Genomic DNA, 15389 nt, shown 5'->3' on the forward strand with positions numbered 1-15389 from the left:
GGTAGTATACTGTGAAAGTACTTTTATTTGTGGGGTACCAATTTTCGTGGATGACTTTATCCATGAATTTAAGTGTCAAAGGAAATAAAACAACCATTATCCAAATCAAAACATGGAAAGATCACCATGTAGGTTTGACTACTGATATGATCTAGAGAATATATTGAATATCACCAAATCTGAGAATACTATAATAGTAGTCACAGGGCAAAAGTTCTATGAACTACAACTGTATGCAGGATTATACCCATTTAATCTTTAATAACCTAGCTAAACTGTAAAACTTTTGATATTTTAATTCTCATTAAAAATATTTTTGATTGATAAAAGTCATATTTCCGGTATTGATATACTAGAATGATAAAGTGTTCATTTTATATCCTCATAGTTCTCGTACATATGGCAAATAATAATTTCATGCTGGGGTTGATTTGGTAAGAATTATTTTACAATACAAGATATGTTTATAGCATATGTTTATGTTACTGTTTTCTTTGGGTGACATGTTTATGGCCTAATTAACACCTTGGATGGTCTTTAAAGTCATATGAAACCTCAAATTAAAAAAAAATTATGCATATGTTTTTTATAACTAAATGGATAGTTATCATTATACAACTTATGTACATATATTTTTTTCTGAGGAAAATTTTTAATTTGTGCACATTTAGAAGTTTACTTAATTTTAATTGCTTGCTTCCAGGAAGCAATTCAACAACACAAAATACGGTGATTGCAATACACATGGATCGGCCATTAAAATATACAATAATCTGATTGTACATGTTAAACATGTGCTCAATACCCATGCTTTTTGTTGATTGCTTACTATAAAGTGACAATCGATAGACTTCGATTTCAAAACACTGCATTTAATGAGCAGCCATATTTGTTAAATCATATCAGACAGAGAGAAAAAAATTGACGATTATACGATATATTTCCGTAAAAAGTGATAAAATCGTGCACAGAGCAACTAAGTTTATGATATATACATGCATTGGTTCAAGAATTGGATAAACATTATTTTTCACCAGTCACTCGTTTCATATGACTTTAATCTATTGATCACTTTATCTCGGGTTAATTACTGTAGTCACTACGATTTGCACAGGTTAATGTTTACTTTGCAATTTTCTTAAATCCAGACAATTTGTAATCTTCGTTTCTAATGGCTTCAATTTTTCAATTTTTTATTTAAAAAAAAACTACAATCTACGAATTTAAAAACTCACAAATACGTAAATGTTGCTCAAACCACGAAAATTGATACCCACAAATTAAAGTACTTTCACAGTGATGCATGTTGAAATTTAAACACTATTCAAACCATCTATATTAAGGAACCATGAAAGGAAGGTGAAGGGCCAAATTACCTCCTAATACAACTGCAAACCAAAATATTACTTTAACATACTAACTATAATGCAAAAGTTTCATGACGAGGAAGCGTTGCCATATAATCTCTATGGAAATGAGACATGCAAATGATTACACAAGTGCATACCAAATATCATTGACATTAGTGTTCTTCTAAATATGTCCTAACCACAAACTTGACATGTACACTATATATGGAAAAGATTAAAAGTCAATGACTGAAGGGGAAATATTATTGATCTACCAGTTAGTGCTTTGTGCTTAAACTGACATAATCACAAACTATACATTGTTAATGCCAATAACTCCAGAAACAGCACCACCCAAGTCTAGCTATTTTTTTTTAACATTAGTCAAGAAAATACAAAAAAAAATAGAAAAATTATTTTTTGCATCAAATTCATTATACAACTGAAATCTACATTTTATAGTATTAATTTGTAATGTGAAGAAATAATTAACTGAAGTATAATTCTGCTAGTTAAGGTCAATTAAGCCTAGCTCTAGATCAGATCTCCACACATTTTATGTTATTCTAAATGAAAATATTAGTTTGTAGTTATCTTGTATGGTATGCATTTTTACAGGATTCATTTACACAAAAATTCGAAGACATTTCAGAGAGAAAATTAATCAGTCAGGGGTGGTACTTAAACAAGTGATTTCAAAATCACTTCTTTGAGTGATTTTGGCTGTGAAATATTTACAATTTTTGCACAGACTTTTCAAAATCACTGAAACAAGTAATTTGAGAAGTTAAAATTTAATCACTTCAATAAGTGTTTATAACATTTTTTTGATATTTTTCCCACAAGCTTGATTTTTTTATTGGTAAAAAGACCAGAATTCCATTGAAAAAACAACTATGTACATGCAGAAATTGTCATTTGCTTGATAAGCCTGCCAGTGTTTACAGTTTATTTGAATATGCAAAAACTGGAATAATTTGTAGATCAGGACATAACCTTAAAATAAATCATTCTAATTCTAAAGAAAACCAATCAGGTCACCTAATACTGTTGACCTTTGTCTGATAGTAAGAGTAGTTAATGAATATTTGATTACAGAACAATTCCCAAGGGTACTTTTATAAGCTTTAGCGCACTAACTTACTGCCCAAGCGCACTGGTGAAATTGATATCAAAAGATAAAGGGATAATTGATTTATGTAGAAAAATTATAGAAAAGTTTGTGAAAATATGGAAAATCAATGAAATTAGCATTTAAAGATCAAAGAAAACACCAAAATCACTTAAATAGGTGATAACTGAATATAAAAAATCACTGAAATTATCAGGTGATAATGAAATCACTTGTTTAAGTAGCACCCCTGACTGTTAATGAAGAATTATTGGCTGTAAAGTACACATCATGAAATAACCTTGAAGCAAGCAAGATGAAACAGTAGTGCTTGTACAGTCTTATTTGACCATCTGAAATTAGACTGAAAATCTTATATACAAATAATAAAAGTAAAAAAAGCTCTACAGCTCTAAGAGATCTATAAAGATCATTTCTCATGTTAGTTAAGTGTCGAAAATGCTAAGTGAATACAGATGAATTAGTAATGTGTTATTATATCAGTGTTAGATGATGTCAATGAATGTAAATATGATGACTACCCAGAATTGTTCTCCAACCTGTAACTGATCCAATCCAAATTGTTGTAGGACCATAGCTGATCCATCAATCCCTACTGGTGAATCTCCTGAAACAGGGGACTGTAATTGGCTTCCATAAGCAGAACCTGAAAAATTTAACATCCAAGTTATTGTTAAATAATATGAATATTCAATATTCCCTAACCTCATTATTTTTATTTTACCAAAATTACCAGTGGTCTAACGGTATGATATTATCAAGCAAAACTAATTTGTAACAAGTATTGGGTTTGTTTGTTTTTTGTAAGTTAATCATATCTATTGTATAAACATTTTTATAAGCTGTAAAATCATAGCTGAATAATATTCATGTCCACTATCCTTGAAATGTAGTTCAAATAATTTAGAAAATCAAATATTCCTTTGGTTGAAATCTGTGTGTTATTCCAAAATACTCTTTTTTGTGGATGCTGGTGATTTCTACAGGTCATCAAAATTTCACTGATTTCCTCAAGTTCATTCTTTAATATTTATAAACATATGTGATAATAACCTTGTCCTGACTGTGGTGATCCTACTTTGTCTAATGGGGATGGATGAGGCATACTGGCTATCAATTTATTTCCCTTGGGTGCCACTGATTTGGGAGGTGCCATCTCCTTGGAATTCTTTTTGGTCTTTTTATCTTCCTTTGGTTCCTATGAAGTAAAATCAGGTAATGTTTAGGATTAGCTATACATATAATATTGCCATTCATGAAACAAATCATAAAACTTTTATGCAACACCTAATTTGCTTGTTCATGCATACAACTAAAATATAATATTGTTTTATAACTTATATCTTCAATAATTTACAAATAAAATTCCCTGTAAAATAATGTTTGCATTTCACGCCATCACAAAATGGTGAGTACGGTTAATTAAACAGATTTATTTCATTTCATTTCAACTTTTTCACCACTGTTCTGTATTACCATTTCAAAGTTCATGTTCATTTCAGTTCTGTGCATGTATATCCCAATAGAATATCAGTACATTTTCATAATCTGTACTGCACAATCACCTAAAAATTAACATTTTGTTCTTCCCTCAGCAAGATTTGAACCCTTGGTTATATAATTGATTTATAGTAAATTCTATAACTTTCAATTTTATAAGAGCATTACATTTAACAAATTTGGGCGAAAAGGAGGTCTAATTATGTGTCCAATTAATTTGTCTCAGATAGAACCCAGAATTGAACATGTGAGACAAATCTATATTTTGGCACTTTAAATGGTTATTCACAATTGAATTTAAACATTATGCATTCATACTTTTTTGAAATATCCTCCATGACATCGCATGTGACCATTTAAAGCTTGTACATTTTTAAACGTTCTTTCACATATTGTGCATTCTGCTGGCTTAACTTCCTCTCTGTAAAGAAAAGCAATTAATTGAAGAATAAAACATTTATAAACATTGGAAATCCTGCCTCTATTCATATCTGTGGAGTTGTTATTGTGAATTAAACATTTTAAAACCAGATGCTCCGCAGGGCGTAGCTTTATATGACCGCAGAGGTTGAACCCTGAACGGTTGGGGCAAGTATGGACACAACATTCAAGCTGGATTCAGCTCTAAATTTGGATTGTGATTAAATAGTTGACACAGCATAGGTTTCTGACACAGAATGAATGTGTTCTAATGAACTTAAAATTTTTGTTTTCTCTTAGAGCAATTCACTATGCTGTTGAATATTAATCCTCTCAAAAAAATGTTTGAAGAAATTTTCTTTTTTATTAATGAAATTTCAAATGAGAAAATTTTTTTTAATCACATCCCTCTTTCCCTTATTCCAAAACTAATCTCAATTAAAATTTCTAATGGAGTTTGCAACAATAACTACTCATTTAAATACATCATAAAATATTAAGATGTAAAAAAACTGCTTGTTATCACTGAATGGTAAAGATTATTTTAATTTATCAGTTGGTAGTAAAAAGTGAATATACATTGTATATTGTATATATAACAAAGATTTAAGTTGATTCTGGACAAAGAAAGATAACTCCAATTAAAAAAAAATCTTGCTATTGCACAATATTTTGCAATTAGATATTTCTTGCTTACTATTCTGGACAAAGAAAGATAACTCTAATTAAAAAAAAATTTGCTATTTCACAATATTGTGTAATTAGATATTTCTTGCCATTGCGCAATACTGTGCAATTGAAAAGACTTGCTATTGCACAATACTTAATATAATAATTTTAGATCCTGATTTGGACCAACTTGAAAACTGGGCCCATAATAAAAAATCTAAGTACATTTTTGGATTCAGCATATCAAAGAACCCCAAGATTTCAATTTTTGTTAAAATCAGACTAAGTTTAATTTTGGACCCTTTGGACTTTAGTGTAGACCAATTTGAAAACAGAACCAAAAATGAAGAATCTACATACAGTTAGATTTGGTATATCAAAGAACCCCATTTATTCAATTTTTGATGAAATCAAACAAAGTTTAATTTTGGACCCCGATTTGGACCAACTTGAAAACTGGGCCAATAATCAAGAATCTAAGTACATTTTTAGATTCAGCATATCAAAGAACCTAACTGATTCATTTTTTGTCAAAATCAAACTAAGTTTAATTTTGAACCCTTTGGACCTTAATGTAGACCAATTTGAAAACGGGACCAAAAGTTAAGAATCTACATACACAGTCATGACAGTTAGATTCAGCATATCAAAGAACCCCAATTATTCAATTTTGATGAAATCAAACAAAGTTTAATTTTAGACCCTTTGGGCCCCTTATTCTGTTGGGACCAAAACTCCCAAAATCAATACCAACCTTCCTTTTATGGTCATAAACCTTGTGTTTAAATTTCATAGATTTCTATTTACTTATACTAATGTTATGGTGCGAAAACCAAGAAAAATGCTTATTTGGGTCCCTTTTTGGCCCCTAATTCCTAAACTGTTGGGATCTAAACTCCCAAAATCAATACCAACCTTCCTTTTGTAGTCATTAACATTGTGTTTAAATTTCATTGATTTCTATTTACTTAAACTAAAGTTATTGTGCGAAAACCAAGAATAATGCTTATTTGGGCCCTTTTTTGGCCCCTAATTCCTAAACTGTTGAAACCAAAACTCCCAAAATCAATCCCAACCGTTCTTTTGTGGTCATAAACCTTGTGTCAAAATTTCATAGATTTCTATTAACTTAAACTAAAGTTATAGTGCGAAAACCAAGAAAATGCTTATTTGGGCCCTTTTTGGCCCCTAATTTCTAAAATGTTGGGACCAAAACTCCCAAAATCAATACCAACCTTCCTTTTGTGGTCATAAACCTTGTGTTAAAATTTCATAGATTTTCATTCACTTTTACTAAAGTTAGAGTGCGAAAACTAAAAGTATTCGGACGACGACGACGCCAACGTGATAGCAATATACGACGAAAATTTTTTCAAATTTTGCGGTCGTATAAAAATGATTAAAAGAAGTCCTAAACACCAACTTCTCTAAAAAATGAATATTTTCTTCATTTTCAAATACAATAAACCCATTTTTAAACTAAGAAATGACAAATGTAGCCAAATTTGAGAAAATAGACATTGTATGTAGCTTACAGACATTGTTTGTAGCTTTCCACCTGAAAATAGGAAATAACTTGATATTCAGTTTCTTATCCAGTTGTTTTTCTAATGAAAAATTTAAAATTTAATTTCTGACTAGTTATTTTTTAAATCTTATGGAGGAAATCCCCATTGTAACCACTGAACACAAATTTCTATGTCAACCTTGGATTAATTTCAAAGACATATGCAAGGTACTTAATATGTACTAATTAGCATGGATAAAACATTTTTAAAACTACCTGCAGACTAAAAACTCATTACAAACTTTATATCTGAACAACTTACAATGTGTCTTTTCTATGAATGGTGGCTGTATTGATTTTCCCCATATGTTACAATTGATATAGTTTATCAAATAGACCTTTATTTTGACCTCTTTTTATTTTATTTTAAGTAAATCAAAAGTATTGAGTAAATACACAGGTAGTTTTTGTAAAAGTGCTTTGTAAATATGTTATACAAGATGTGCAAGTAGTTGTGAGTTCTTTCACAATAATAAAATCATGTTCAGAGTTGTTGACTCTAATGCAATGAAACTTTCAAATAAACGCATGACATTAAAACAAGGATATATGCTATATTTTAACATACAGGAAGAAGAATATTGAAGGAATGGAAAAACGTGTTACACAGTATTGCATAAACAAATGAAGCTTATTACCATATATAAAGGTGGTATGAATTGCACCTGCCTTGAAAAAATGTGACAGAATAAGTTAAGGACAGTTAGCTTACTGGACATTGGTCAACCTGTTGATCTTCTCCTGTTGTGTGAGGGAATAAATAGTTAATAAGTATATCTTAACAACTACTATAGACCATACCCATTTTTATCCACATTTGCAGGAGAAACAGTTGTAGTCCATGATCTTTGTTGGGGATGTGGCTGCATCACTGGACTTGAAGGTGTCAACTGTGTATTAGGGACAGGACTAATTGGACTAACTTGCTGCAAATAACCTGGTGAAGGTTCTCCACTTCTTGGAGAGCTTGAATGGGCACTTTGAACACTGTTTACTTTAACATTCTGAAATAAAATATGCATGTAAAAAATATATTTGAAATGATTATCAATATTTTATAAATGATCTAAAACATGCAAGATGAAATATAAAATATGAATGAGACAAAACATGTAAGCGCAACAGCAAATGATGTTTCTGAAATTTAAAAAAAAAAAACAATTGAGTATATATATAAGAGTCATCATATACTAAACCTTACGGCATTAATGTTAACACTTCTGGCAACAAAACATACTAAAATTATCATGTGAAGGATTTAAATAAAAATTTTCAATCTTTTTTTACTTTATCCAGGCATAATTCTAATGATTTGAATTTTCAACACATATCAGCATAGCTTTGGTTTATTGATCTATTCTTGTCACAATCTGCAACAAGGGAAAGGCAGGTTTAGAATGAATCCCACATATTTACCTGGTCTTGCCACTGTCTTCCTGGTTGCATGTGTTTCATTAACACATTACTTGACTCTATGGCTATGGTTTGTGGTAAATTGTCAGCTGATATAGTTACTGTCTGATTGCCCTGAGCACTGTGAAGTGTGATGGTCTCATCAGTGTTGGTCTGTGAAGCAGCAGCAGCCTGGTCCAGTAACATCTGTACTTTTTGTCCTACTGATTCTTCTTCTGATAAAGACCGCACTTTAGCAGTAGCTGTCTGTTTTGTAATAATCTTGAAAAGAATAATTCAAATATTTATAAAATGTAAAAAAAAAGTGCAAGTACAGTCGAAATCTTTAAGAAGAAGGGACTGGACAGAAGTATTTGTCTTATCCAAAGTTTGACTCACAACGACTCATGTGAGGTCAAGTGTGTCTTCCTCAATTTGAAATGCATTAAATACTGTATGACATTTGTGTAAACTCTAGATATGTTGAACAGTGTGCTTTCTTTTCAATATGACAATGTATGATAGGGTATTCAAGCTTAATATATTTTTGGTCCATCTTAATAATTTTAAAACCAACAAATTTTTGTTCTTCCCTCAGCAAGATTTTAACCTTGGGTTCTGTGACATGGTGGCAACATCCCTGCCAGTGTGTGCAGTGCCTTAGAACACTGGACCACCTAGCTAGGCTACAAAAAATTTAGCTTTTGGTGGTTGATGTAATGCCTTACAATGTCTGTTTTGTCTAGGGTTGTAACACAGTACTTAATGAATAAATAGTGGAAAGTAGAAACCTTTCATTTCAGCTATTTTGTCTGCCACATCAAATTTAAACATTATTATACTTTTCTAAATATGTGATAACCTTATGACAGAAATTTTCTATTGGATAACATGTGGTTGTTATATATATAAAGAGAAAGATAGTTAACTTAAAAATTCTAAATTTAAAGACAAGTTTTTTTTTTTTAGAATAGTACCTGGTTTTCCATGCTGCCTGCTGGAGATTGAACTATTGGAAATAATGGCTGATCACCATAGACAGGACTAGTAACTGGTGTAGAGTCACCACTGCTGAATGATAATGGTTTGATGTCACTGCCCTGAGAGCTCTCATTAGATACTATAGAACTAGCCATAATGGGAACAGTGTTGCCTGTAGTGGAAACATTGACCTGGGCTGCCTTATTCTGAGCAGAGTTTGTAGCCGCAGCAGCAGCAATAACAGCAGCAGCATTGGAAGCTACCAACGCAATGGCTCCATGTATCTGTTCTGGAGTCTGGTTGTGGTGATTTTCTAGGTGACGTCGCAGTGATCTTGCATCACAGTAACTTTTCGTACAATTATCTACGGTACATTCATAAGGTTTCTTTTCTCTGTGAGTCATCAAATGACCATTCCTAACAAAGAATAAATAAAAATAGAATATTTCCATATAGCAGACCATAAAGACTTCCACTTGGTTAGGTTTTAAAGATGTCCAAGCCATATACAAGGCAGTGCTCCAGCTAGAAATCAAAAGAGGCAGGGTGCCAGTGCAGGGCAGGGCACTTTTTTTATGAATGGAAAAGGCACTGCTCATTTCTTTTGTCTACGTTTCTGTGTGTATCACGAGTTCACATTCTTTTTTTTACTGTATATGTTTTTAATAAAGATGCATAAGTTGTTTTGATTATTTATTCTTTAAATTTGCATTAGAAAAGTCATTCATAATACACATTCATACATACCATCACTATTAATAACCAAAAGAGGCAAAATAAACATACTATTCCCCGCTTAAAATTTTTATTTAGATTTTGACCCTCAATATTTTTTTCATAGCTTCATCTAGTTGTTTTGACCTGATAGTATAACTTCACACTACACACTTGTGTAGGATTTTAGATAAAACATCAGTATATCATTTCTTTTTGTATATTTCTATATTGAACATGTATAGAACTTGGATTGCAAAAAGTATAATTATCAAAAATAAAGTGCAATATAATTTTTTTGGTATGTTTAAAGACAGTTAATATCCTTAAGGTAACATTATTTTATAATTTTGTATTCGATTGGTAATTTATTCCTATCTTTAACACTAGATAATATTTTAGCACAAATTTTTAATAAGCTAAATCAGGGGAAGTTACTCCAAAATTAATTTCCAACACGTTTACATTACATGTAATTGATAACTGTTTGCTTGTCGGTCACAAGTTGAGATGGACAGTGTTTCTGTGAAGGCATAGTTGTATTTTGAGGACTTATATTCTATATATTCTTAAGTCTTGCAAGTCTTCATTTGTACACTTCCATTGTGACTTGGGAGATCGAAAATGCTGGACCCAAGCTAAAAACATTGATGACACATTCATCAAATTTATGACAAAAAGATAAATGAGGGTTTGGATGGGGTTAAATGATTAAAGAATAATGCCCTTAAAAAATGAAGATTAGACAATAACGGGCAAAACAAAATGAAGATTAGAGAAATGCATGGTCTAATTTTTTGAAGATTAGAGAAAAAAGGGGTAATTTATGAAGATATTAGAGAAAAAAGGGGTGAAAATTAAATGTTTACAGATAACAGACCCCCCCCCCCCTGTCCAGACCCTCGTACATTGTATTAATTAAATTACCTAGTCAATAACATCTTTGAAGTCTTATCCACTGTAATTGATTGTAATGATATGATTAACCTGGGGGCAATCACCAGGTGTCATATATGTAATTTAACTTGTGATATGAAAATCATGAAATCGATGAAACAAAAGGCAATTTTACCAAAACAGCCTAAGTTTTTTTTTTTTTTGAAAAAGTCGTCAGGGCAGAAGGGCGCGGCGCCCTTCCATTTTGGGCTAACAAGACCACTGCAAGGGGGGACTGAAAAATAAAATGTCTGACCTCCCAAACTGTCAAACCTCATCTTTAGAAAAACAGAGGTAAGAACTAGCATACATATTTTGAATGACATGAATAACTGGCTTGCATCTATATAGCTATCTAAAATGTATATCATGCATGAAGATAAATATTTTTTTTAAATTCTTTCTAAAATAAAGTCTTTTGTATTGTAACTTACAAATGGTCCTGTCTTTTAAAGGCTTTCTGGCACAAATTACAAACATATTTCCTTTCATCACTATGCGTTAATCTGTGTTTGGCCAAGGCACTAGAATTTGTAAAAGTTTTGCTGCAAGTTGGACACTGTAAACTTCCCAGTCTTGCCGGTGAAGTTTGTCCTTTGGCAGGTTTGTGTGATTTAGGTTTCTTCTGCTGTTTTAATCCTTCTAAACCTTGACTGGTATCTAAAATCAAAATATCATTTTTCTTGAAGTTGTGTAAAAACTTAAGCATCAAGTTTATACATGTCTTTCACTGTTACATCTAACACAGATGCCAGCTTATAAATATTTAAGAATATTTAACTGCCAAAATAAATAAACCTAAATGTTTCAATTTAAATGTGGCATCATTTTGACCAATTCGAGTATTAGTATATACTTAAAGTTGCTGACAATTTTGGATAATTTTTGACATGAAATATTTACCTGCTTGGTTTGAAAGACCATGATCAGAATCAATACCACCATAACCATCACTACTGAAGCCGCCAAAGTCATGTGACGTCTGTGGAGAATAATCGTCCATTGAGTAGGGGTCATTCACATTACCTTCACCATCAAACAAATCTCCAGGGGCACCCATGTTTGACAGAATACCATCATCAAGTTGTGGTAATGGTCCAGCCAGATTCACATCTAAAGATTCTGGTAAAATGTCATTTTCATACGAGTTTATGGCACTTAACATAGCATCACCTGTTGGTACTGACTGTCTGAAGGATAAAATTTGGGAAAATTGTGATGGTGCATTTGTAGAAGAGTGGTCTGAATCCTGAAACGGCAAGGTGATTGCAAGATTCAACCCTTTAACATCAGGATACAAGTCCAATTTAGAATCTTCTTTGGCATCCATGTCTTCATGTCCTGATTTTGGAGAACCATGTGATCCAATTCCTAGGTCGCCAAAAGTGTATCCTGTGCCAGGCATATATGAACTTGACACTGGTGATGATATGTTTCTGTGGTCTGACAGGCCACCAGAGGTCTGTAGAAAATTGGATGACATAGTGACAGAGGATGTGGTGTATGGGGACTGCTTCTCATCTGTCATTGCTATGTTCTACCATCTGTTTAAATTTCTGTAGCTACATTGTTTAGACCTACAAAAGATTATTAATATGAATGTGAAGCTTCAATGAAATCATTTGCCATTAGGGAGATAACTGTATTAAACTTTAAGCTCAGACAGCAGCATAGGTGATTTGATAGTTGCAAAGTAAGTTTACTAGTGACACATAAGTGGAGACAGTAAACAGTATCTGCGACCATCAGAATGGATGAAGTCAAAACTATAAATTTGCCAAAAAAATGCTATCACTAACTTATTTTGAAACTTAGCACATGACTTAGTATTACTCCTCCACATATTTAGCAAGGGTATCTTAGAGACACTGTGCCCTGATAATGCCAGGACTATTTTTGGTACAAATGTAAGTAATGCAGAACGAACATGATGACTTCTGGTATAAATAAAACTAGAGGCTCTCGAGAGCCTGTATCGCTCCACCTGACTTTTCTTGGGTTTTTTAAATTATATAAAAAAGATAAAATTTGGCTACAAAGTAACAACACTTGGCCAGCACCTCAAAAGGAAAGGAACAAAAATGTTTGGTTTCATTCAATTCAGTGGTTATCTAAAAGAAGAAATTTGTATGTATTTTCCGTAGGGTCCTATGTTAAACTAAGTCCCCATTGGCAGCCATCTTGGATGATGGATTGGCTACAAAGTAACATTCATGCTATGTTTGGTTTCAATCCATTCACTGGTTCTCTAAAAGAAGTCATTTGTATACATTTCCCATAGGGTCCTATGTTAAACTAAGTCCCCCGCTGGCGGCCATCTTGGATATTGATACGGCTACAAAGTAACAACACTTGGTCAGCACCTCATAAGTAACATTTATGCCATGTTTGGTTTCATTCCATTCAGTAGTTCTCTAGAAGAAGTTCAAAATGTAAAAAGTTAACGACGACGACCAGGTGAGCTAAAAAAAGTATATGTCTATTTTAGGTTACCTGACAGACCCTACTTCAATACCTGACCCTAAGGCATATTATTTCTGTTGTAAAGTGAAAAACTAAACTGAACTCGTGTCAAAAAGGGAAGTAAGTGTTGCCAATAAAATAAATCAATTTCCTGATACATTTCAATATTTACAATCAAGAATTGTACAGCTGTTTTAAGGAAACTTGTGACTCGTGAGATGAAATAAGCACTCTGCCACCATATCCCCCCACCCCCAAAAAAGCTCAATAACCAAGGGAAGTAATCAATCTTTACAAATAAGGGTAAACTCTGCCCATGGACAACACCAAGATAGACCACTTACATGGTTGTAACTCAAAATCATGTCACAAAAATTAAAATGGAAATAACCACCTACATTGTACCCATCCTTTTTTAAACTATGCAACCATAAACAGATATACATCTATATATTTTTATGGCCAAATACAAAATAAGTATTTATTTTCAAGATAGAAATATGAAATGATAAAAAAATATTTACTGCATCATGACAGGTGCCTGTAAACCATTTGATTACCTCTCTACTATTTGTTGTCTGCATGTTTCGTCAATAAACAACAACTTGTCATTGGATTAGGACATCGGTTTTCACAAGTAGACATATAAGCCTTATGGCCCAGACCAGTAGAAAAGTAATTTGACAAATAATTTTTTAAGATGTCTTGCAAGCAGAGTTGGCAATTGTTCTCCTAGAAATGAGTTAAACAGAGAAATATGATATATTTTCTAGCTTTTTTTTTTTTACACAGAAAATTTATGAAATATGGAAATTTCATAGTCCATGTATTAAAATGTATTATCACTATTATAGTACTTTGATTACATTTTCAAACAGACACATCTAAACCTCAAGTTATTTTTCAGTGGATACAAAAAAATCTTACTTTTTCCTAAAACACTGACATGACTGAAGAAGCAGAACTAGATTGCTAGTTTTTTTTTAAATATGTACCATGTTTTTTTCACAGCTTTTTTTTGAATAAATCAAAGGATTGATTCAAAAGCTCAAACCCTTGCTTATTTGTCTTGCCAACTCTAACCACAGGTAGGGCTTGTGAAACAGGAAATGCTTAACATTCTGTAGCACCCAAGTTTACACTTGATATCAGAAAGAAATTTGTAAGCGATGCTTAATCTTATGATTTATTTTTTATTTTTATTTTGGTTTTTTTTGTGGATTCATTGGTGGATTCTTGTGTTTCATCCTTTTCTATACACCATAGTGCAGTGTTTTTCTTCCTACATATTATAATTAAAAATGTTCAATTTGATTTCAAATGTGCTTGAGATTAACCATTTTAAAAGACATAAAATTTACAAATGACAAAACATAAAGTACACCTTGGGAACAGCAATGTCACAGCATACATTGTACTTCTGTTGAAATCATCATTAACATATCTGTAATGGGAGTGCATTTTTCATATTACAATATCATTGTTTTATATCCAGATGAGACACCTGTAATCTTCCTGTTACAAGGCAGAGCGTTGAGCTACTGAGCTAAAGAAGTACTTTCTTAGCTAAGCTGCTTATGGCTGACCAAGCATTTACTATTTAAGGGAAGCAATCCTATATAACAAATCTAAATTGATCTGGGGGCGGCTTGGGCTAATAATGCAATAACAAATCTACATTGATCTAAGGCTAATACTCTATCTATTGGACTAATGATTGACAGTATGTTCATTTTGACATAAGGCGATACTGTTGGTTCAAAATAATTGTAGAGGTGTGACAATCATGTAAAAAAGTAGCTAAACTACAAACAAAAATGTACAGGTGTATCCTTGTTCAACATTTTCAATCTGAAAACACTTCACTGTATCACATCATGTATGTGTAAAGTGTCATTACTTTCAGTATTATCATGCATGTAGTGCAATGCTCTGTTGATTGTCTTGACCAGAAATTTAGGGGTATAACACCGTTTGTGTCCAATAGTTGTGTATTTATAATTTCAACTGACACATGTTGTGGGTTTCATTTTGATGGTGTTGCTTGGTTTCTAATCAAATCTATTTGTGTAAACTCAATGCATCTATGCTAACACTGCAACAAACTTCAAGTTAATACATTCATGCTCTGACATACTTCACCTTTTAGGTATCTTAATTGTCAGATATGAAATAAGGCATTGTTGAAAATTGTTTTACACACAGTATTCCAAGTAACTGTACGTATTTACTCGGTGCCTAATTGCATATATTTATTTGCGGAAGG

General features: G+C 32.1%; 1 protein-coding gene across 7 annotated transcripts in view; it reads right to left on the reverse strand.

The window, feature by feature from the left end:
- The window catches only part of LOC139514387 (zinc finger protein 541-like), a 31914-nt gene extending 16531 nt beyond the window's left edge, over positions 1 to 15383 (reverse strand). For 4 of the 7 annotated variants that reach the window (XM_071303553.1, XM_071303554.1, XM_071303552.1 and 1 more), the window contains exons 1-9: positions 15266 to 15383; positions 11564 to 12237; positions 11095 to 11320; positions 9007 to 9427; positions 8054 to 8311; positions 7439 to 7641; positions 4300 to 4402; positions 3535 to 3679; positions 3021 to 3127 (exon numbers count right to left, since the gene is read on the reverse strand). In XM_071303553.1, the coding sequence (XP_071159654.1) occupies positions 3021 to 3127; positions 3535 to 3679; positions 4300 to 4402; positions 7439 to 7641; positions 8054 to 8311; positions 9007 to 9427; positions 11095 to 11320; positions 11564 to 12188 (2088 nt within the window). In that variant the 5' untranslated portion in view covers positions 12189 to 12237; positions 15266 to 15383. Of the gene's footprint in view, positions 1 to 3002; positions 3128 to 3534; positions 3680 to 4299; positions 4403 to 7438; positions 7642 to 8053; positions 8312 to 9006; positions 9428 to 11094; positions 11321 to 11563; positions 12238 to 15265 lie in introns of all 7 variants that reach the window. The other 3 variants (XM_071303550.1, XM_071303549.1, XM_071303548.1) reach the window with 1 other exon arrangement.
- Positions 15384 to 15389: the final 6 nt, after the last annotated feature.

The sequence above is a fragment of the Mytilus edulis genome, chromosome 3, assembly GCF_963676685.1.
Source record: "Mytilus edulis chromosome 3, xbMytEdul2.2, whole genome shotgun sequence".
In the NCBI taxonomy this organism is placed as follows: domain Eukaryota; kingdom Metazoa; phylum Mollusca; class Bivalvia; order Mytilida; family Mytilidae; genus Mytilus; species Mytilus edulis.